Source organism: Brienomyrus brachyistius, chromosome 21 (assembly GCF_023856365.1).
Source record: "Brienomyrus brachyistius isolate T26 chromosome 21, BBRACH_0.4, whole genome shotgun sequence".
Classification (NCBI taxonomy): domain Eukaryota; kingdom Metazoa; phylum Chordata; class Actinopteri; order Osteoglossiformes; family Mormyridae; genus Brienomyrus; species Brienomyrus brachyistius.
Window position 1 is genome coordinate 2,416,805 of NC_064553.1, and position 22,814 is coordinate 2,439,618.

Here is a 22,814-nt window from a genome sequence, read left to right on the forward strand (position 1 = left end):
GTTTTAGACGTTATTTCCTTAACACAAACAGAACAACAGATGAAATCCAGGTAAATGACGTTTTATTGGTATAAGTATAACGACTTCCAGCGCTTCCAGTCAGGTTACGAGCCCAGGACTCTTTCTCTGGAAATCCTATAGGAAGCCGCTTATCGAGACAATTGTCATAAAGGGTATAGCCTACATTCTCTGGGACAGATTTTGTCTTCCTATTAATAATTTAGGATTTCTAAAGGGTTCACGAAAGCAGGCTTTCAATACAGCACGTTATGTCTTAAGATCTGATCACGTTACAGCGCTTTGATATGAGCTTTTTATATTACTAGTAACACGACTCAGTGTTATGAATTTCATTTTGTAGTTATTTAGAAAAACCGCAGTTTAAATCTACACAGAAATACCACCTTGTGCAGCAAAAATAATAATTAAAAAAAGACGTAGCCGTAGATTCCTAAAGTGACAGCTGTCATTTTGGCTTGTTTTCACAAACTTCTCTAGTTGTTTTTACTTTAAACAGGCTGACTGGGTCCCCGTGTTAAGCAAACTGCAGGCAAATGGAAAAACGCCGTTTTTACAGTTGAGAGGGCTTCCCTTTATGCTCACAACATCGGTCACGTCTTCTTCACAAAGCCACAAAGTGTCCCCGGGGGGGGGGGGGGGGGGGGCGGACGCCAACACACCAGTGCGCTCATGATAAACCTTTTTCGGAAAATCGTAGCTGATAAAAAATGAAAGAAACAGACTCTACAGACACACTTCTGTTTCGGTTGAATTTTTGACAAAAACAAATCAAAATACCGGATGTAGCCTCTGATTTAGTTAGTAAAAATTTGTCGGCGGCTGCATACGGCAGAGGACAGTCGGAGAGACGCCAGGCCGGTTTAAGCGCCCCGATCGCGGCGCCCCGATCGCCGCTCGCTCGGACACGAACCCCAGCCTCATTATAAATACGGCGCAACACCGAAATCAACGCTGCTTTACTGGTGCGTGACGGACTTATCAGCGCTTACTTATCTTTTTGTTAATTGCGCTAATTGCTGCATCTAATTGACTTACTCGACCCACAAGTTCGGAGTGCAATGAATAGTTATTACGTGCATCACTTAATTGAAATGGATACATCAATTTACGAGTAATGTTTATAATGTACTTTACATCCTGAAACGGTCTATATTTAAATAAATTCGCATCCCGTTTCTGGCCACTTCCTTACTGTTAAAAAAACTACAAGTGTCTCACATCCTCTTTCTGAAATTGACTATTTCTCATGGCATTTCCCGGCCCTCAAGAAAACACATTTACCCCTGAATAAGAGCCTTTACCGGACACTGATTGAAACCACGCACTATATGAGTGTTTCAGTTCCGTAAATCGAAGGGCGCCCTTGGCTGTCGCGGGCCCTGGAGTAAAATCGCGGAGTTGTATTTGCCGATTTACCCCCAACATACCGGTTGTCATGATCCAAACGAATCCATCAACTAAGAAGGCGAAGTAACAGACATTATGCCAGTGGAGGGGAAGCCGTGATTGGTAATTAAATCGCCTCGTTTTGGCTAACAGGCAGGTCAGTGCGCAGGTGACGTAATACACCTAACAGTTCAGTTCAACTGAAATTTATTTATACAGCGCGTTTCATATTACAATACTCAGTACCCCCACCCTGGGGGGGCGTTTCTCAAAGAGTCTCGTTTACAACAGAATAGTTGGACCCATTCAGTAGCATGATGCATTGCTTTTAGGAATTTAGGATTTTAGGAACGTTTTCATTTCGTTGCGGGTTCGAGCGGTCCCTATGGTTCCGTGATCCACCCCATAATGAGCATTAAAATGGAGTCAAAGCGGAAGTAATATTCCGGCGGATTTGCTGCTGACTGCCTCAGTTCGTATCAGAAATACTAATTTTAGTTACAGTTCCAGAAACTATAGCGGTAGACAAAGCATAGCTATGCAAAAATATGCAAATACATCAGTCAAGCTTCCATTTTCACTTATTGTTTGCATATCACACATTATTCACATCATCCAGTGATTTTATTAAATTAACATTTACAGCTTTGATTCCTGAAAACCAACAACCTTGAGTGCTACTCAAAATGGTAAGTTTTCTCCGGTGGTAGAGAAGAGAATCCATGCATTTTGGCTTCATTTGAAGGCCCAGTCCCTGATGACTTGTCGGCTGGGTGTCGATGTCACTTGGCTGGGAGGGGTGGCCCCTTCAGGACGGCTGTCTGCGAAGTGTCACCCTGTCAGCAGAGCAAAGCTGACAAGAAAGACCTTCAGATACTTCAGATGTGCCGTGAGGAGGCCGGCCTTCGGAAGAGTCCCACCAAACCCTGCAGCTCCTGCTCCTCGACCGTCAGCTCCCTCATCACCGTGGACATGTACTCCACAGAGGACGGGCTCGCTAGCACCCCCCTGAGGACGGGGGACACCTCTGCCAGCCTGGAACATAGACATGTCACGCTTGTTACGAGGCCTGGCTGACGTAGATGCCATAAATGCCATTAAATCAGTTTCAAATCTTTATTTTTTTGGGATTGGGACTGAGCCCCATAGTTCCTACAAGCCCCACTAACCATTTTGCCACCTTGCAGAACCCCCCCCCCCCCCCCCGTCTCCAAACTACATACGAACCTTAAAAGTGCTTCAGAGTAAATATCTTATTAAAGGAGATCAGATTTGAAAGCTGTCAGCACAAATGGGGGCCCTGTGCGTCTTAGTGAAAAGATCCAGCGGGTTGCAGCACGTGCAAATCCCACCCACCACCAATGTAAATCGGAGGGGGGGGGTCGGCCAAAATACGCTGCTCAAAAACAAGCAGGCAGCTTCCAGCCTGAGTCATGAAGGCGGCGGATGGCTTCCAATGCCTGCAACATTTGGTAGGTGGGTTTGGAAGGGGGGGCACTTATTCTTTGAGGTCCCTGTACCAGCTCTGTGTGAGCCCCCCCACCTCACCCCTGGGCACCCAAAGGGACTGCAACACACCTTCAATTCAACTTGTCAGAACAATCTGTGTGTAGACTGCCAATCAACTGTTATGTGGGGGAGGGGGGGGATGGGCGAAAAATAAATAAATCACACACCCCCGGAGGCCGCGCTTTTGCGGATTATACAAACACAGCGGGAGACAATCGAGGGCCTGCAGCACTGGCAGATGCGACGCGGTGCATGCAGACGCAGGGGTGCGGCGACCGTGGTGTGGCTGACCCGGGAGGTGCATGCGGCCTAACAGAGGCGCAAGCGGCCTAGCAGAGGTGCAAGCGGCCTAGCAGAGGCGCATGCGGCCTAGCAGAGGCGCATGCGGCCTAGGAGAGGCGCAAGCGGCCTAGGAGAGGCGCATGCGGCCTAACAGAGGCGCAAGCGGCCTAGGAGAGGCGCATGCGGCCTAGGAGAGGCGCAAGCGGCCTAGCAGAGGCGCATGCGGCCTAGCAGAGGCGCAAGCGGCCTAGCAGAGGCGCATGCGGCCTAGCAGAGGCGCATGCGGCCTAGCAGAGGCGCATGCGGCCTAGCAGAGGCGCAGGGCAGCACAGGTTCCAACCAAGTCAGCATCACCCCCGGTGAGGTTCACTTCCAGGCAGGGTTCAGAGGAACACCGATGTTAGGACTGGGTGAGGACCAGCTCCAATGGAGGGGGGGGGGGGGTGGGTTATAATATTGTGACATTCAGGTGTTTAGCGGATAAGAGACCCACAAAGACGACGCTGTTCCTCCCATTTTGCTAAATTTTGAGACTTCCGCTAAATTATTCTCAGACTGGGCACAGGAAACCTGAAATGAAGACAAAGATATATACAGACCATGAGACGCAGGGGACTCGTGTGGGACGAATCATTGGGACGAATCATTCACGCAGTGTGGATGGGACTCGGCGTGCCTCACGCGTTTGGGTTAGAGGGCCGAAATGGACCATGTACAGCAGAGTGACTCGAAATCAGTGTTTCCCAATCCGGTCCTCGGAGATCCACAGTCGGTCCATGTTTTTGCTCAATCCCAGCTCCTGCAAAAATGTGGACTGGTAGGGAGCTGGGAGGGAGCAAAAACACGGACCGACGTGTGGATCTCTGAGGACCGGACTGGGAAACGCTGCTGTACATGCCTGTGTGTAGAGACGCACTTAACAGGGGTGACACTCGCAGCCTTCACTTTGGTGGCAAGAGCGAGCAGGTGAGGGAGCGTCTGCTGCTGTGCGTGTCTGTTTCAGAGGTGGGTGGGGGTTTATTCCAACAAGGCCGGTTCATTTGCTGCTGGGAGTTAATCTATTATTCACCTGATCTGAACAAAAAGACCGCAAGCCAACTGTGCCTCTGTCATTCAGCAGCCAGGCACAGGCAGAAATTATTAATGATGCACATAGAGGCGGGGGGGGAGCCTGAAACCAAAGCCAGCGAGGGGGGGAACGACAAGGATGGACACTGATCTGGCAGGGGGGGCGGGGGAGAGTCCACCTTTACCTGTCAGTGTTCCCCCAAATGTGTGAAAACACCCCATATTTTTTTTTGTTTACACCCCGACATGCAAAAGTAGGGAGGAGGTGGCGGTGAGGAGGTGGCGGTGAGGAGGTGACGGGAGCTCGATGGTGGCCACAGACGCGTCCAAGAAGGTGACAAGCAGCCCATAATAACACGGCTATATTCGGATGCTTGCGAACAGGCCCACCCCACCCCCCAGGAAGGCTGGGGCTCCTCTAACAGCGAAAACATCACCCCCCTCCCCGTATAAAGGATGTTCACGCTGTAGAGATAATTTGGCATGTGTAGGGGTCTCTTGCTGACCATAACCCACAGGGGGGGCTGATTAACTAAGTTTTGGCCACCGATCCGGACCGGACCGGAACCCATCTCTGGGGTTCCTAGGCCTCCTCATCCTCCCGTTTTCCCGGATGCATGTATCCATTCTCCCCTCTCATTCGTCTCTACAAAGGAACACTGTGAACCTGCAGTGACTGGGACCGTGCGTCTGCAAACTCAAGGTGATAACACTCCCCCCCCAGACACCCCCAGTGGCAGCACAGACACAATGCAGCAGCTGCTGCCGTGGAAACAGGCCGTCGGACAGTTTCTTGTTAATTTTTCCCCCTTTGACCCTGCAGGCTGCAGTATGCAGGGTTAGGGTTAGTTTTAATGTGACTGTCCTTTATTCATCAATTAGTCCCAAGACAGAAGGCTTAAATTTACTGGAAATAAAGGAGGGGGAGGTAAACTGAAAGCTTAACTGAAAATGGTTAAATGAGTGGGGGGGAGAGCTACAGTCACTTTTTTTGCAGGGGGCGTCAAGGAAGGAAAAAAAAGGTAATCAGGAATGACGGTGTGTGAAAGACCTCGTCCAGCACAGCTCTGCTTGTGGCTCAGCTGCAGTCTCTCCCAGGGGGGGAGCACAGGGAGAACACCCCCCCGGATAACGCACCCGGCGTGTTTACACAGACGGGAGCAGCACGGAACTCCACAGGGCGTCGTGTGGCCCGGCCCGGCCCGGCGTTCCATAAAGACACACCTGCCGTCTGCTGCATGTCAAACAGTGGCGTGACTTCTGACCCCGGGGGGGGGGGGGGTCGTAAACCTAGCTACCATGCTTCAGACGCTTGGCGGCTGACGTGACGAAAGCTGGCGTGCGTTCCTGGGGGGCTGCGTGGGGGCACTTCCTGGCTGAATGGTAACAACATGCCGACGCGGTTGAGGTGCGACGCGCCGCCCTGGGGGTCATGCCTCTCTGTGACCGGAAGGTCGTCAGCTCAAATCCTAGAGTCGGCAAAATGACCTTTGGGCAGCCGAGCAAGGCCCCCAACCCCCAATCGCAATGTAAACGTGACCCTCTTCATGCTCACATATCCTCAGCAAAGCTAGTTGGAATCGGCTGACTACTTCACCAAAAAATCTCTCTTTATGTCCAGATTTATCTGCATCATCCCATTTCAGAAACATAGATATAAAATGGTTTCTGAAAAGGTTCTGCACTCCTGACGTAACCTGACTGCAGCTATGAGATTACCTGAAAAATACATCAGATCTGTGTCACCAATTACCAAGCTGCGGGGGGGGGGAAAGGAAAAGACCGCGGGACAAAAAAAATCTTGGAAATAATAAAATATTTATGTTGAGGTAGTGAAGTAAAGTTACTTTCTGTGTAGTGATTTAATGACGGGTGGGAGGGCTTCCGAAAGCGGGGCGCGTTCGCAGGTCTCTCGGGCGGAAACTGGGGCGGAGGACGGCAGGGGGAGGCGAGATGCACCTTTCCACCCAGGGTCCTCGCTCTGGACGCTCCCGTATTTGCCTGAAGTTCTTTTCTCGCCGGCCTGGTATTTTCGCGATTCTTTCCGGCACATGGAGGGCGAGCAAAACTGCGCTTTCGCAGCGCGGCGGGCGGGAGGAGATGCGTTCAGAGCGATTTCCACCCAGGAGGCATGCGCCTACACACGCAATGCTGCGACGCAGGGCAGGCCAGAGAGGCAAAGCCCAGCGGGAGCTCGCCTGGCCCACGGCAGGTGACCACACCGAGAGGGTGACTCATTTCCACGAATGCGAGTTAACGTGTGTTTGTGTGACTGACTACACGCGGCCGACAGCGTCTGCATGCCCGGTCAGCTCTGATGGGTGAGCGGAAAGCACGCTTCTTCCCACCGTGGAAACGTTTACTTAGCGTTTCCAATTTACGGGTTATCAGCGCCGTTGTGTCACCATTATTTTAGATTCATTCAAAATATACAGCAAAAGGGACCTGAAAGTCGCCAGCGTGTGTGTACCGGCAGGTGCTGGTTTGTATGTCTTTACTTGGAAAGCAACACAGTTCATGAGGCGTGGCGACAACCATGTGACCACGGGGGCAGAGGTGGGGGGGGGGGGGGGGCGCAGCAGGGGCAGACTCACACTAGGAGGAACAGCACTGCCATCAGGGTCCATTCTGGGCTCTTGTGGATGATGTTGGAGCTTGTGAACCTGTCAGAAATAACTAATGTCAGAGGAGCCTTGAGGATGGTAAAGGACCATGCGACCATATGTAACTGTGGCAGGAGAGGGTGGCAGAGGGCAGGAGAGGGTGGCAGAGGGCAGGAGAGGGGGGCAGAGGGCAGGAGAGGGTGGCAGAGGGCAGGAGAGGGTGGCAGAGGGCAGGAGAGAACAGGAGAGGGTGAAAGAGGGCGGCAGATTGCAGGAGAGGGTAGCAGAGGGCAGGAGAGGGTAAAGGAGGGCAGGGGAGGGTAGCAGAGGGTAAAGGAGGGCAGGGGAGGGTAGCAGAGGGCAGGAAAGGGGGGCAGAGGGCAGGAGAGGGTGGCAGAGGGTAAAGGAGGGCAGGGGAGGGTAGCAGAGGGTAAAGGAGGGCAGGGGAGGGTAGCAGAGGGCAGGAAAGGGGGGCAGAGGGCAGGAGAGGGTGGCAGAGGGCGGCAGATTGCAGGAGAGGGTAGCAGAGGGCAGGAGAGGGTAAAGGAGTGCAGGGGAGGGTAGCAGAGGGTAAAGGAGGGCAGGGGAGGGTAGCAGAGGGCAGGAAAGGGGGGCAGAGGGCAGGAGAGGGTGGCAGAGGGCGGCAGATTGCAGGAGAGGGTAGCAGAGGGCAGGAGAGGGTAAAGGAGTGCAGGGGAGGGTAGTGGAGGGTAGATTCAGAGGTAAAACCTGTGGTAAATCGTATGTGGAATGTGGTGAGACCAAGCCAAAGGAGTGGAGAGCGTGTGGCATAGGGTTTCAGGTCGACCTCTGACCGCAGTCGATGCCAACAGCTGGCAGCGAATAAGGCGGCGTGATGAGCATACGGCGGAGGAGCACGACTGCGAGGCGAAGAGTCGTTTCAGGAAGTGGGTACAATCTGAGCGGCTGAATGGCGAGAGCGAAAGCCGCAAGGCGCTCAGGGGATGGCTGGCTGAGCCAATCACGGCCTGCCACCCCCGAACACAGCCGTCGCCCCGTTCCAGTCTTACCTTCTGACTTTTCTCTGCCCGTGGTTATCACACCCCCCCCCCCCCCATCAATAATTCAGCCCAACAAATATTACCATTTTGCGGGGAGATGGGAATGAATTAATCATAGTCTCTGAAGACGGCGGTGAAGGTGTCACCCTGCACTCTGCGAGAACTGACTGGGCGACCTGATTGGGGAGGGCGTGGGTCTCTGACCCCCCACCCCCCCTAACCACTCGGCGAGCACTTTAGTGAGCGGAGGAGAAGGTTAAAAGCCTCCACGGCCCACAGCGGGATGCCAGGATCCCAGAACAACCCCCCCCCCACCCCCGCCTGGAAGAGAGGTAGGGCAGCTAATGGAATCGGGTTTGACAGCCAGCACATGTACTTCATTCCTGCTCTGCTGCGAGGGGGGGGTCCCCTCCTCATCGATTGGGGGACACTGTGACACCATGACACTGGTCACTGCCTGTTCACAGAGGTGTTTACAGGGAAGGCTGACAGGTTCAGACCGGAACAGCAGACCTGGGTCGGGATTGATGAAGACAGGCCTGAGTAACAGGTCAAACACACACACACACTGACACAAACACACACTGACACACTCACAGACACAAACACAAAGACAGACACAGACACACACACTGACAGACACAGACAAACGCACAGACACAAAAACACACACACGTGTGTGTGCTCTCCCATCTCGCATGATGTGCGGTGTGAAGTCTTCACAAAGCCCGGATGGACATGGACTCCCCACAGTGTGATCCATTAAGCAGCCTGACTGACGCTTCAGTGCCGCCGGTGTCGGACTACGGTGCCAGTCACACCCCAGGACCAAACGCCACGTGCCATCGGCATGACGAAGGATCTGCTCGAGAGCGCCCCCTCCTGGCAGCCTCCACATCACCCTTTTCAACCAATTGCTCCCCCGAATATTGAGCAAAATAAATCTGCCAGGGAAATAAAGTGAATCTGAGCCACAGAGGCTGTTAGTGAGTCCCACAGGAGGCTTCCAGACGGCGGGGGGGAGCATCATGACGGAAAAAGAAGGGGGGGGGGGGCGTGGGGGCAGCAGACTCACACCTCACCAGTCAGACTGAAAGAACTCTACCACCCACACGGCTCAGAAACCAAGAGCCGTCTAACGCTGTTATTTTTCTAGAAATTTCAGCCTGATATTTGTACAAACTGAAGGGGAAGCACCCGAAATGAAATGATTACATGCTGCTCCTCAGGGTCACCCAGGGCAGAACCTCCACCGGATGGCGCTATTTATGTATCGGCGTGCTGATCCCAGCGGCCCGGTTCCTGTATCGAACAGGAAGTGAGGGAACTAAAAGCCAGACTCACCGGAACGTCCTGACGAGGTTGCTAATGTTGGCCGTGACGTCGTTCATTGTCAGGCCCAGCGGTCCGACGACGTCTCTGAGGCTGCCGGGGGGCGGAGGGGAAGTTAATGAGCCACTCCCAGCAGCACACACTGCTTTATGTCCCAATGTTGGCAGGATTTCAAAGCCCCCCCGTGTCCGACAGGTAATCAGGTTACGCGATTGTTTGCTTATTGCCAGTGCATTAAAAATGCAGAGCTATGCGATACCGCTGACCTGAGCAGCAGACCCCGAATTACTGCACAGGCCAAAAGTTCTATTCAATTAGCTTAAAAACCCGGGCCGGCCCGGGCCGTCCTGAGGGCTCACGGACACACGACGATGCACCCACCTTCTGCAGAGCTTCTCTATGACAATGCTCTTCTGTATCACGTGCTGGGAGCGGGAATCGACCAGCGGGAGGGCCAGCGCGTCACTTGGGGGGGCCTGTGGAGATTAGCATGGGGTCAGAGCCTGAGAAAATGGGGGGGGGGGCTAGGGAGATCAGCAGGGGGAGACTGGGTCAGAGCCTGAGAAAATGGGGGGGGCGGGCTAGGGAGATCAGCAGGGGGAGACTGGGTCAGAGCCTGGGGAAGCGAATGAGGTGGGGGGCATTTCTGATGGAGGAGAGGAGATCTTTTAGGACCCTCCCAGGGTGACACGTGATGTGGCGGCTTGGGGAGAATAGCAATACGGCGACTGGGGGGAGCCGCCAGACACCTGCAGCTCGGTGGGGCATGTAAAGAGTCGACAGACCACATGACAGAAGAGAGTTCCTCCTGCCGTTTCCCACAATGCCCTGCTGCTCTTCTCCCCCATCGTGCCGGCAAACGGGTCTGAAGTCAGAGCCTCACCTGCATGTATCTGAAACTCTGCACCTTTTCTGAATAAAGCGTTCATGCCAAGCAGAGCTCGCAGTGCAAAGCAGAGCTCGCAGTGCAAAACAGTGCCCCCTAGAGGGCCCCAGCACATACTGCACACACCGGCTGATTTCAGAACCTCAGAGATAGCATCTGGTTGTGAACTTTGTGCAAACCTCGGCAGAGACCGCAATGAGACCTTGACAGCTTTTTCTGTCTTTGGGGTTTGGTGTCATGTTTTCGCAGTAACACCGAAGTTTCTGTGAAACACTCACAAGGAAGGGAGGCGACCTTAACATCAACGACCCCTGACTTGTGATGTTTGGCAGAAACTTACCAGAAATATGAGCCTCTTCTGAGCTCACAGATTTGTGCATATTATCCATGATCCTATCAGCACATTCGTATTTGTACTTTCTTGGTATTAATCACCGACATTACGAACGAAGTGAAGTAGCATCTGCAGGAACTAAACAAGGGAAGAAAAATAGTTTACTTTGTGTGGGTTTGATTTAAATGTCTAAGAATGAATACAGATATTCAAATCAGCCAAGAGGCTGCCATCTGTCTGTAGGGGAAAGGATATCCTGGCAGGTTCAGGGGGCCCAGCACTGTACAGGAACCTCAAAAGTGTACGTGTTCGTAAATGCCCACAAATCCATTGGATTACCACCAGAGGTAGATAGTTCGGGTCCAAGAACTAAAAATCCAGACCAAGATTTTGTTTCAACCAACCAGTTGAGTCCTCTGTGACTGTGACTCTTTATACTCAACTGCTTGTTTGAAACAAAATCTTGGTCTGGATTTTAGCTTTCTGGACCTGAACAATCCACCTCTGGCTGGCAGAGAGCCCTTCCTGTCCAGCTTGGGCCATGTCTTCCCGCTTCTGGGCCGGGTTCCTGTAGACCCACTCTATCCCTATGCGGACGTACTCACCTCCACCCCTTTGTCTGCTGGCTCCGCCCCCAGCTCCGTCTCCTCAGGCAGGGTACACACTCCGCCGTAAAACTCCCGCACCCTCAGGGTCAGCTGCTCCGTCTCCTTGCGCAGGGTTCCGTAGTCTGGGACGGGGGTTGCTGCCCTCCCCCCCAGCTTCCCCACGGGTCGCTTAACAGGGTCTTCCACACACTCCTCTAGGTCATCCTCATCCAGCTCGTCTTCATCTGGCTCCTTCTCCACGTCCCAGGAGCTGTAACCAGGCCCGTAGAGGAAGTGCAGGGTCTCCTGGGTCCTCCACTCTGTCAGCGTGCTCCTCAAGCCCTCCAGCATGGTGGTCCTGAGTGCCTGGGGACCGGCTTGGCCCCTCCCTGCGGCCCCCAGCCCCAGCAGGCCCCGCAAGTCAGCCGCACCCTTCCTGCTCATGCCCACCTGGGTGAAACCTTGGTTAGCGCTGGACGGGGCACGAACTGCGGTTGGGGCATTAGTGGTGGGAGGGGCATTTGCAGTAGGTGGGGTGTTAGCGCTGGGCGGGGCATTAGCTGTGAGTGGGGTGTAAAGGCTGGATGGGGCATTAGCTGTAGGTGGGGTATTAGCGCTGGGCGGGTCATTAGCTGTAGGCGGGGCATTAGCTGTGGGTGGGGTGTAAAGGCTGGGTGGGGCATTAGCTGTAGGTGGGGTATTAGCGCTGGGCGGGTCATTAGCTGTAGGCGGGGCATTAGCTGTAGGCGGGGCATTAGCTGCTAGCTGCTCTGGGCTTTGGCCTGGCATAGGGGGTGCAGCCAGGCTGCATGAGCTCAGGAGGCGACAGGTTTCCTCCACAGTACCCTGCCGGTGTCCCTCCTCCCCCTCATGTCTCAGGTCTTCCACCCCTCCTCTTTCCACACTTGCACGTGCCTCCATGCTGTCTGTGCAGGTCATGTCCCTAAATGTCACCCGCTTCCTGTCCGCTGGGCGATGCCCTGTCCTGGTCTGCTCCCCTGGCTGTGTCTTCATTGGCACCAACTGTCCCCCTGAGACCACGCTGGACACAAACTCCTGCTCAGAGTCACTGCTTCTGCCCTCGCTGTCCGAGGAGTCAGTAGGGGGCGCCATCTCACCGCCGGGGTTCTCAATGTCACCCTCGGTGACAGGCTGCTCAGCAAGCTTCACCTCTTCTCCAGACCTGCCACTGTGTGTGGGGGGGTCGGAGAAGGCGGTTAAAGCAGCACTGGGACACACCCCTAAATACCACATGACAACAATCACAGTCCTACGCAACCTGTGGTCAAACTGGTGATGCAATGCACATACCTACACAGGTGTAACGTATTTTATATTCTATAAGTAAAATCCACAGGGCGTAACCCCTGGTTTGTGGCCTGTACTGCCTCGGACAGACAGAGGCCCCCCCATCCCCGAGTAGGAGAGGCAGCTGGAAGACGGAGTGAGGGATGACTGTAAAAATCACAACAGTGTCGTGTCTTCTGCTGCTGATATAATGGAGAAGAAAATCCATGAACAGGCTGCAGCCTCACGGCCAAGAAACTCACTTTTTTTTTCCTGTCCGCTAAATGATAGGAGGATTTCATCAAAGGACGAAATCAGCAGTCTCCAATTATACCAGACAAAGGCTGAGCAAACAGGACGCGGCCTCGCTCTCTTTCGTGCTCCCTCGCTCGCCAGCGGCCGGCCCCCGCTGCCAGCTGTCGCCACGCCGCAATACGCGTGTAAACACGCAGCCAGCTGGTGGACAAATCCGGCCGCTCAAACCGGTCCGCCGGGCTGTTCCCCGCGCAAATCAGGACACACATCTCAACCTCAAAGCACGCCAGCAAGCGCGTTGGCCTTCTATGGGGAACAGGAAGCCGACGGGGGGTGTAACGTGACCCAGACCAGGGAGGTGGAGAGGGAACATCTGCTGTAGGGCGAACCTTTAGTGGCCGTGCAACTCAACACCCGAAGGAAAACCCGACACCAGCCGATTACGCAGCCTGAGATATGATTTAATGACCAGCCGCAGTTTTGTGAATGCAAACACAGAGTGGGCGGATCCCAACGTGTCCGGGTGCCGTGGAAACATATCCGAGGTTCTGGGTCTCTGCTGTTGTACCTTTGAGCGAGGTCTTCAGATTGCACTGCTCAACGTCTACTAGCTAAGCAGATGTGCACTGTTCCACTGCGGATAAAAGGGGTCAGCTAGACACCCAGAAGCAAGAACAAACAATCATAAATGGACCAGCTAAGACCATCCACAATCAAAGGGGCTTTCAAACAATGACGGCCAGGAGACAGCTTACTGCCTGGCAGGGCCATTGCTCTGAATGTGTTGGGACGGATTTAAAGGAGATCAAACTGTCTGTGACTGATTGACGCAAATAATGCGACGTAGCGCCTCAAAGACTGCAGGAGGGAACATGTACGCGGAATCAGCACGCAGCATCCGTCGGCTGCAGAAACCGAAAACTGCAGGCGTACCTCTCCCCTTCCTGCAGCAGCTGAACATCAGGGGGCCTGAAACAAAGAACAACAAAGCCAGTGAGCGCATGCCCTCGGGTGGGAGGTAACTCCCCCTCTGACTGAAACCCCCCTCCACCCCTTTTCCTTACCTCTCGTCCCCTCGCAGCCAGAGGGGTGTCTTGGAAATCTGACTGGTGAAATATTTCGAGGCGCTGTAGCAGAAGTTACTGCAGAAGCACTGAAACACAGACAGTCCTGTCAGCAGCAGAAAGCGGAAATTATGACGTTAGCAAATGGGTCCAAGCCTGACCTTTCGCTCTGTGATGTCATACACTCTGTTGGTTTTGGTGGAAATTTTATATTGCTGCTTCGGAACCTGCATAAGCACAAAATTTCGTCAACCACCAACGCCCATACTGTCAGGTCTAACAAGCATGGCTGTGATTAAACATGGAAATATAACTGCAGTACTTACGTTGACAAGTTTGTTTGAGCAGAGGGGATAGCCACACATCTTGGCAATCGACCTCTCCTCCACGGTGTCTGTGTAATTAGCTGGCGTGATGAATCTGGCCTAAAAATGGAAGAAATTGCGAGTCTCAGCACATCGTTAAACCGATATGCACTGGGACTCTTTGGAAAATAAAAAGATCAATCAGAGATTATCCACTGAAACTTCCTCTGATCAGTCAGCCCATGGCAGCCCTGTGGTCTGGGGAGCAAATATATGAGTTCAGGTGAGGTACCCTGAGCAAGGTAGCGCCCCCAAGCACTGCTCCCCGGGCGCTGAACTAGCTGCCCCCTGCTATGTCACACTGTCACATATGGGTTAAATGCAGAGGACGCATTTTCATTGTTGTGCACTGTGTGCTGTGAGGGTGTCAGCAATGACAATTAATCACTAAAAAGATAGAATAGAAACGTACACAGTCAACGAGAAACTCATCTGTGACACCGTCCTCTAGGAGGCGCTCCACGATGCGAAGGGCCTTCTGCTCCAACTCAAGCTTCTGTCGAAGCGACTCTCTCAAGGCCTCTCTCCTGCAAGCCAAGAGAGAGTCAAAGTTAGAGAGTCAGAACTAAGGTGTCAGAATTAGGCTCGGCTGTGTGTCCTTCTGCAACAAACCTCACGCTGACAGCTCTCAACCCTGAACTGAACCACATAAAGACGCACCTTTAGCTCTGCACTCTGTAAGTTAGTGGCGCAAAAAAAAAAAAACAATAATATTGGGGTCAAGTCATCAGTATATCATCGAACTACTTATATGGGGGATCCGTGTTCTAGGCGGCACAGAGGACAAAGCACAGGGACACCCTGGATGGCAAGTCACTTCGTAGCAGATGATTAGACCCTACATGCAGTACAGGCAATTAGCCTGTGGAACCCACATGACACAGAAAGATCATGCAAATTCCAGCACGCAGAATGGAGGTGGGTTTTCATCTCTGAACCCTGAGGTGTGAGGCAACAGTGCGGCCCACTGAGCCACCGAGTCATAGTCATAATAAGGTCAGGGTCATTTTGCAAGTTTAATGACACTTTGATTACGGGGAAATATTTTTTGCGACAACCCCATCTTGCTCTCCAGGACACACAGACACATATACAGGTGGGGGTTAGCTAGGCAGCGAAAGGCTGCAGCAGCACCCATGGAGCTGGGGGTTACGGACCTCGCTTAAACGCCCACAGAAGTGACTTACTTAGCGGGTTCTAACCGGCGACCTTCCGATCACAGGCCCAGTCTGCCATCTACATCATTTCATCGAGGCGAACGCCTTGAAACTAAATTTCTCGTGATTAAGTCATCTGAAGCATAGGTACGTATTGATCGCTGACTGGGTATAATGTTATATCCCGGTAAAGTTGGTCCACAAGACACGGCAAACAATAGGAAATCAGGTCCTGCATACCTTTTAGCTATTTCTACAGCAGTCTGGGGTTTAACTGCCTTTCCACCTGTAAAATAATGACAACATTTAAGTGCACAAAAAGTGACAAGAACTACAAAACACCTGGTTGGTGTATTGGATAGGTGTAAATGTGACACAGCATAGCATGAATGGTAATTTTTTTAAAAAAAAACAACTAGAGGTGATTTTTCCTGACATCAAAACTTTACACCCGGTCCGTAGTTGTTTAAATTGCTTTTTAATCGTGTAGTTACTGTATGCATATTAGTTTAATTTGAGTTCAACATCGAGTTCAAAACAAGTTGACACATTGCTTACAAGCACACTTTCAAAATAAGCATCGTAACAGTATTCAGCTACTTCTACATGCTGTCTGACACTGAATCAGACCTTTCTTTCTCGGTTTTCGAGCTCGACAGCTACCCGGTGCCGCTTCCATGCTTATTTTTCCACGGACGCCCGTGACCTCATCACGCTCAGCGCAGCGTCTGACGTCGGCATATACGGAAGCCGAATGCGGACACGTGGGGTAGCGCTTCCACCCGAAAAGGGGCCGTGTTATGTTGCCTTTTGTAGAGGTTGTCAATAATATTTCATTAAAGCATTTTTAACGCTTTGTACATATCTATGTAAGTATTTCTTATTCAGTATTTTATCCGCATGTAATCTTAATTAGTTTACGGTGCTTAGTTTGCTGGAAACGTATGTTAATTGTGTTCGCAAAGGCAGTATCTTTGATTCCTTTCCGGACTGAGTGTTGGTATAATATATATAATATAATTATCAGCAGATAAATGTACCTATTTTAACGGTATGTGAAACGCCTGTGCATGTTTGACTGAGGAGGTTGTATTTATCCAGCGGTGTCGGTGTATTGGGCTGCAAGTCTCGCCAGCATTTGTAAGCCGGTCTGCGCTGGGTTTTATATTATATTCATGAAACAGAAGGCAGTAATTTTGCAATTGTAATTAAAATTACATCTTGATCACGGATATAAAGTGTTCCAGAACTCTCTCTCTCTCTCTCTCTCTCTCTCTCTCTCTCTCTCTCTCGGTGCCTTGGATTAATCTGCTCATCTTTCAGGAGAAGCAGTGCAATGACCTGCGCAAATCCTATTACTGAGGACCAGCATTTAAGAGACGGACACTTACCGCAGTCAGACCGGCTATAATAAAAAGGTTCGTGACGCTGCCTATCTGATTAATAACCTCTTAAATTCCAGAAGGCTGTGTTTAGCTTCATGTATACTCTTTATGTTAGCGGAATATGTAGTTTGGTGCAGCATATCTCACAGTTTTTGTATTTCCCCTTTACAGGTACCCCTCCTGGGAGAGAGAGTGTAGGGTTAGGGATTTAAAGATGGCTTTGGAGGAACTGAAGGTCATCATCAAGAGATGTGTAAGTGGCCCAGAGATGTGTAAGTGGCCCAGAGATGTGCAGCTGCAACTTGCAGATGATGGCAGATGGTGATACGCTTGTGTCCTGCTTTTGCAGAGGGCGGCCGAGAACGACGGCTTTAGCTCGGACGACTATGAGCTGCTGGTGAGCGCGGGCCGGGCGTGCATTGAGCAAGGTGACAGCGCACGGCTGGAGGATATAGTGAAGGATGAGAAGAACCAGGTGGGCTGGGCCCTGTTTGGGAGGCTGCTCTGCTTCCCAAACAGTAGGGATACTGGGTGTTAACTCCTGAAGATTAATTTATGGTACCAAAGAATGTACGTACTTTAGTGTGTCAAAATTGGAAATGTAAATTTGCTTCCCTTGTAAATGTAGAACTACTGGTAACTGCAGTAAATGTGAATTGGATCATATTGGTTTAGTGGGAACCTACAGGGGGTCCTGGGCTGGCCTGGGGAGGGTCGGTGGACTTATGAGGGACTAAGTACAGACAGTAACAGGAGCATAGTGCATAGTATAAGGTATCTAGTACGTCTTCGTGGTGTGAAGTTATGATGGTGGGGGTGGTGATGAGGGTGATGATGACAGTGGTTTGACCTTGCAGGGCATCATCAGGTGCATGGGCTGGAATCTCCTGGGCCCACTGGTGCAGGTGCTTCTCAGGAAAGAGGAGGAGAGTCTTCCTCACTGCCTGGCAATCCTCACGCGCATCCTGGAGGTTGGTATCATACGGATCTGTCTCCTGACTCCTTGTGTGGTTCAGTGTCACAGGGAGCCCTGGAGCCTGTCCCCAAGAGCACAGGACACAAGGCCGGGGGGGGCCCTGGACAGGATGCCAGTGCAGGGAACACGCACACACACACACACACAGAGCCCCACCTGGGAGTCGTGCAGCGGTGCTGCCCATGGAGTCAGCAGGCTCTCATGTTATGATTAATTAACAGTCACAGGTGCTCCTGGTAAACAGCATTCTGTCACAATCACGGTAAATAACATGTCGCCGTCTTGGTCTCTGAAATCAGGTCTGCAGTCCCAAAGAGCTGCTGATTGGTTTGCTGGAGCAGGTGGAAGACGCCCATCCAGACGCCATAGCAGAGACCATTCTCCTCCTCCTTCAGCCGTTACAGAAAGGTAATCGTAGACCCATTGTACTTGTGAGGTTATGGAGCCCCTTGTGGTTATCTTGGGAATTGCAAGCTCCTGTCGCGTTTTCTTCTTTTTGCTGCTGTTCCGCTGACAGTGCTGCTGAAGCTGGGCATGAAGAAGGCGTCCTCGGTGGGAATGGCCCTGGCCACGCTCCTCAACCAGGTGGCCCGGCTGCCAGTGCCCTACACCAGGGAGCAGGAGGAGGACGACACCTTTGGCCTCTGTCGCTGCTGCGCCGCCCTGCTGGTCTTTGTGCAGCCTTTCGTGGACGAGGTCAGCCAGGGCCTGGAGACCAAGGCCGCCCAGGAGGACGAGCTGAGGACCGAACTACTGAAATTGTAAGTGGCGAGGTGAAGGTTGCCACGTGCCTTATCTATGGGCGTCTCCAGAAACGCTCTAAAGCAGGATTGGCCAGTCTTACCCAGAAAGGGCCGCTGTCTGTGCGGGTTTTCAGCGTAGCTCCCTAATTACATTACTAATTAGAGGACTGATTGGCTGAAGAGTTCAGATGGCTGCTCTAAACAAACAATCTCATTCACCAATCGATGATGGGTGAATATTGAAAATAGACACACTCATGTTTGTTTATACGGGATGGTTCCTGACCCACACCAGCCCACCGTCTTTCTCCTAACTGTGGGGGGATATTGTGCATGTTGTGCAGTCACACTGCCAGGCCAGTAGGGGGCAGTGTGTTCCTCAGCTCACTGCCATGTCACTTTCAGCTGCATGAAATGCTTGAAGGAGCCTCTTCTGAATGTTCAGCTGAAAGAAGGCGTGGACTCGTCTGAGAGCTCCCCCCTCAGGAAGTTTGCCGTTGACATTCTGGTAAGAGCTCCCCCCCCCAATCCACCCTCAGTGGCTAGGGGCCCTGTTGACGGAGGTTTTGGTGGAAATGTTGTGCCCGGAAAGGAATGTCTTGCGTCACCGCATGCAGCGCCCGGTGTCTTTGGCCGCAGGGCGTCCTGTGCAGCATTGGCGAGTCCCTCCCCGAGCTCCTGTTTCACCACCTGTTGAAGAAGAAGGAGCCAGGCTTTCTGGAGGAGGACGCCCGTTACCCAGTGGAGTCCCTCGCCTGCCTGGCCTACCTGCTCTTTGTCCATCACATGGCCACGGACATGTTCCCCGCAGTCTTCAGGTAGCGATGGTGGAGAGAGGAGTCCTTTCCGGGGGAGTCCAAAGGGACCATGTGACTGATAAGGAATTGGTGTTTCATCACGCAGTTTTGCAGGTTTTGTCTTTTCCTGCAGCCTTAGGTGACCAAGGAAATGTCGCTGAACTTCCTGTGAATGGAGAACAGCCCTAACTGGGAGCTTCGCAAATGAAATGGGATGCAGTGGGATGTGTGCTGCACACTCTTGGGGGGGTTTTATCTGTGACTAAACAAACTGTTTTTGTTTTAGCCCCGTGTTTGTCCTGCGCTTTAACATGGAGTACATCAATACCCTGCTGAGCAGGTATGTTGCAACGTATGTGCATGTTTTAAGCATGTAATATAGACACCAGACACATCAGGGATTCAGAGGTCTGTCTTTTGACAGGAAAGAGGAGTCGCGATTACAGAAAGGACTGGTAAGTAGTGGGACAGAAAATTCTGCACTATTTTGCAGTAGTAAGATGGCCTCCCTCTGGGTAATAATCTGTCTGTGATGGATGCCCTCCATCCGCAGCATCTAACCCTGCTGAGGTCCTCAGCGTGAGTTTCGTTGCAGGATTTGTATGAAAAAACACTGATACGGGTGGAAGATGACAGCTTACCTGTGACCCTGCTGGATCTGAAAATCTTCTTCAGCGTTCCTCAGGTGAGCCATGGGGCACCGTGGGTTTAATGCGCCGCATTTACGCTGTTGAGGTCTCGTGAACCTTCATTTGAATCTTCTCCATGTAAACGAACAGTTATTCATGTGTCTTGGGTCGCGTTTCATTCCAGAACCTGGTGAAAGTGATGACCCAGTGTCCAGTGCAGCATTTGGTAAGACTGTGGTTCTGCCGTAAACACGACGAGCGCCGTCTGCTCCGGGCCACCCTGATGGCCTCCCTGATGACCTCCCCTTCTCCCTGCTGACAGAGAACCAAAGGTCTGTCTGTGTTCCAGCTCAGCATTGATAAGTTCAGCCTGGAGGCCAAGCACAAGTTCTTCAGGTCGGCACCGTTGGGGATTCCAGCGTTGGGGAAATGGGCGGCTGTTACGGAGGGCGGGGCGTTCGGGACTAGGCAGCTGAAGCCGTGCTGCTTGTGGCCATCATTAGGTCCCGACCCATGTGCGAGCTATTCCCCAATCCCCACAGGTGCATGCTGAAGACCAGCCACCATGCCGGGGTTGAGGGCTACGTGATTAAGAACATTAAAAACCAAATCGACTTTGGCCTCAAGGTACGCCAGTCACACGCTGCCTTAAACGCACTCAGCCGCTTGTGTGCACGAAGCCGCCTTTACGGGTCACTCCTTCTGCTAGAACGAGATTAAAATTCTGATTTTCATGGAAACATTTTGAAACTAGATTTTAGATCAGGGAGGTTTGTAGACCATAGAGACTAGCAGGAGATCTGCTGAGGAGCTTCCAAATATCATGGTAAAATATGCAGCTTTTAACCAAAGTCTGCATTTACTGGCTAGTCGTGTTACTCTATGGCAGAGGAATCAGCAGTACAGCCTGACTGACTAACAGTGTGTGTGGGTCTCCCTCCCCAGCCCGGTAACGGAAACCCCTGGTTTGTTGGCTCGCACCTGTTGCCTCTGCTCCGCCTGGTCCTCTGTCTCCCCCAGGGCCCAGAGACGGACCTGCTACAGAATATGGACAGGTGAGCCCCCCCCGGTCATCACTAATGCATGTGAGCAGGGCCGAACCATCGCATTCCCAGCGACTGGCCACAACCCCGGGTGCTCAGGTGTCGCGGAGCTGCTGCGGCGGTGTGCTGGGTGGGCCCGGCTCGCTGCGCCGGTGTCTGGTGTCACTGTCCGCAGCTGCTCCTGGGGCACCATCTGACTAGGTGTCAATCGCCCAGTGAATGCTTTACATGCGTGTCTGCATGCGTGTCTGCATGCGCACCATGGCAGCTGGATTACGCAGTGGTATGGAATTCACTGTGGCTCAGTGGCCGGTACTGTATCCTGATAACCCCAGGGCTTTAAGCCTCAATCACTGCTTGTGCAGTTTGCATGTTCTCCCAAAGATATGGACGGGTATCCCGTCCAATGTGTGCCTCTGCCTTGTTAGCCGCGCGGCCTGGGATAGGCTCCAGGCTCCAGGCTCCTCTCGTAACTCAATCGAGGAAACACAGCCAATGGATGGAGGGAGGGAAGGAAGGAAGGATGTTGCCCCTGACATCTCTGCAGGGTTACTCACGGCTCTCCTGCGGCTTCACTTCCTAGGATCATGGAGTCTCTGAATCTGTTACGGTACCTGCTGCTCCGGGACAAGGAGTATGAGAATGAGGTGGGTGTGGCTGCACCACGGGTGGGGGTGGCGGGGGGCGCTGTCACTAGGCCACGGTTTACCTGCCTGTCCCTCCAGACGGGGATCTGGACCGAGCTCTACAGGATCGAGGACAGTTACATGAAGCCTCTGCGTGTCGGCCTCAACATGTCGAGGGCCCATTACCAGATGGAGCTCAAGAGCATCAGGGACAGCCAGCGGCTCAAAGCTCGGGGTATGATCCGCTGCTGGGGTCGGCGGGGTAGTGCCCGCCCTCGCTGCCCGGGTCGGAGGGTGGGTTTCCTAGTTTATAATAAGTAATAACCGTTTATTAAAGTGACATACATTGAGAGGCAGGGTCAGTCACTTCCTAGAGCAATTTGGGGTTAAGTGCTTTGCTCAAGGAACCAACGGTAATATTACTCTCCCAACCCTGGGATTTGAACTGGCAACCTTCCGATCACAGGCCTCTGAGGTGTCGGGGTGTCTCCCTCTCCCCAGAGGCCAAGACCAGCCCGGCCGTCTGCACTGTGACGGTGGACAGCCAGCAGCTGCCCAACATGAGCCCTGAGATGCAGCTCCAGGTGAGGCTCAGCTGTGCTCCTGTCTCCGTTTGTCTTGCGCTGAATGCTGTTGGATCACAGCCCACATGAGCCCTGCACCGTCCAATCCAGCCCGTCCCTGTCTCCTAGGTGCTGCAGTCTGGCCTCCACACGTTTGACTTGATTGAGAGCATCCTGGTGCGCATTGAGGAGATTGTTGAGGAGCGTTCCTGACGTGCCCAGTTCCTCATACTCGTTTTCTACTCATTTTCCTTTGGTAGTTTCCTCTTCTCTGTAGTGACTATGTATGAGTGCTGCTTCTTATTTATGGAATAGCATCTTCATTATAATTGCTACATGTTTCCTCATGTTTGCACGCTAGTGCTTAGATGCCAAGAAATGTCCGTTTTTACAAAACACCTCATTTTAAAATAAAATCCAGCCTTTTCTAACTGGAATGGACTTTTCTCTTCCCCCCGCCCCGGCCGCCATGGCATTGTTAATTGTACTCCTTGGCCACGCCCCCCCCAACCTGCCCCGCCTTCATGCAACTCAATGCCATTGGCTGTGGTAACCTGATCCCTCCCACGGCGATGACACCGCACCAGCTGGCTGCCTGGGGGCCACATGTCCAATGAGGGGGGAAATGAACCCTCATTATTGTTGACTTGCAAGAGTTCCAGGCTGAGAAAATGCTGCTGAATGAAGTTCATGTTAACTGACTGAAGTCCTTCAGTGTGGCTGATGCTTGCAGATTGTGGATGATTCTTACCTGTATAAATATCTATAACATGCTGATATTAATGAATCAGTCCAGTCTATCAGCGTCCTGTGAAGATGCACATTATCCATTCATGTCTGCTTGCATGCGTCACCCATTAACTGACAATGATGGTCAAACACAGATTGCATAGT

The 22,814-nt window shown here is 52.3% G+C and overlaps 2 protein-coding genes across 5 annotated transcripts; one reads left to right on the forward strand and one right to left on the reverse strand.

Moving 5' to 3' along the window:
- Window positions 1–1,602: 1,602 nt before the first annotated feature.
- rpap2 (RNA polymerase II associated protein 2) lies at window positions 1,603–15,927 on the reverse strand. Of its 3 annotated transcripts, XM_048989530.1 has the most exons (13): window positions 15,789–15,927; window positions 15,399–15,444; window positions 14,414–14,528; window positions 13,963–14,061; window positions 13,798–13,863; window positions 13,637–13,725; window positions 13,506–13,541; window positions 11,669–12,219; window positions 11,049–11,578; window positions 9,605–9,699; window positions 9,236–9,316; window positions 6,861–6,929; window positions 1,603–2,442 (listed from the first exon to the last, which is right to left on the reverse strand). In XM_048989530.1, the coding sequence occupies exons 1-13, from the start codon at window positions 15,835–15,837 to the stop codon at window positions 2,286–2,288; spliced, it is 1,983 nt and encodes a 660-aa protein (XP_048845487.1). In that variant the 5' UTR covers window positions 15,838–15,927; the 3' UTR covers window positions 1,603–2,285. The 3 variants fall into 3 exon arrangements, with proteins under 3 accessions (XP_048845487.1, XP_048845486.1, XP_048845488.1); XM_048989529.1 differs by having other exon boundaries at window positions 11,049–12,219; XM_048989531.1 differs by having other exon boundaries at window positions 11,049–12,219; window positions 15,717–15,811.
- glmna (glomulin, FKBP associated protein a) lies at window positions 15,893–22,357 on the forward strand. 2 transcript variants are annotated; one of them, XM_048989533.1, is made up of 20 exons: window positions 15,893–16,027; window positions 16,482–16,576; window positions 16,715–16,815; window positions 16,893–17,018; window positions 17,401–17,514; window positions 17,819–17,927; window positions 18,037–18,280; window positions 18,668–18,770; window positions 18,902–19,080; window positions 19,346–19,399; window positions 19,484–19,514; window positions 19,655–19,744; window positions 19,873–19,914; window positions 20,011–20,084; window positions 20,231–20,315; window positions 20,634–20,743; window positions 21,315–21,378; window positions 21,457–21,592; window positions 21,859–21,941; window positions 22,050–22,357. In XM_048989533.1, exons 5-20 carry the CDS (start codon window positions 17,416–17,418, stop codon window positions 22,131–22,133), a joined length of 1,587 nt encoding a protein of 528 aa, XP_048845490.1. In that variant the 5' UTR covers window positions 15,893–16,027; window positions 16,482–16,576; window positions 16,715–16,815; window positions 16,893–17,018; window positions 17,401–17,415; the 3' UTR covers window positions 22,134–22,357. The 2 variants fall into 2 exon arrangements, with proteins under 2 accessions (XP_048845490.1, XP_048845489.1); XM_048989532.1 differs by having other exon boundaries at window positions 16,715–16,796.
- The last annotated feature ends 457 nt before the right edge of the window (window positions 22,358–22,814 follow it).

Excerpts from the sequence above, each read along its gene's own strand:
- rpap2 (XM_048989529.1), bottom strand. The coding sequence starts at position 15,837 with ATGGAAGCGGCACCGGGTAGCTGTCGAGCTCGAAAACCGAGAAAGAAA. Across the intron at positions 9,700-11,048 it reads CAGCAGACAAAGGGGTGGAG|GCCCCCCCAAGTGACGCGCT; the intron begins GTGAGTACGTCC and ends TAATCTCCACAG. Across the intron at positions 2,443-6,860 it reads GCAGTGCTGTTCCTCCTAGT|GCTGGCAGAGGTGTCCCCCG; the intron begins GTGAGTCTGCCC and ends TCTATGTTCCAG.
- glmna (XM_048989532.1), top strand. The coding sequence starts at position 16,758 with ATGGCTTTGGAGGAACTGAAGGTCATCATCAAGAGATGT. Across the intron at positions 19,915-20,010 it reads AGTGTCCAGTGCAGCATTTG|AGAACCAAAGGTCTGTCTGT; the intron begins GTAAGACTGTGG and ends CCCTGCTGACAG. Across the intron at positions 20,085-20,230 it reads GCCAAGCACAAGTTCTTCAG|GTGCATGCTGAAGACCAGCC; the intron begins GTCGGCACCGTT and ends CAATCCCCACAG.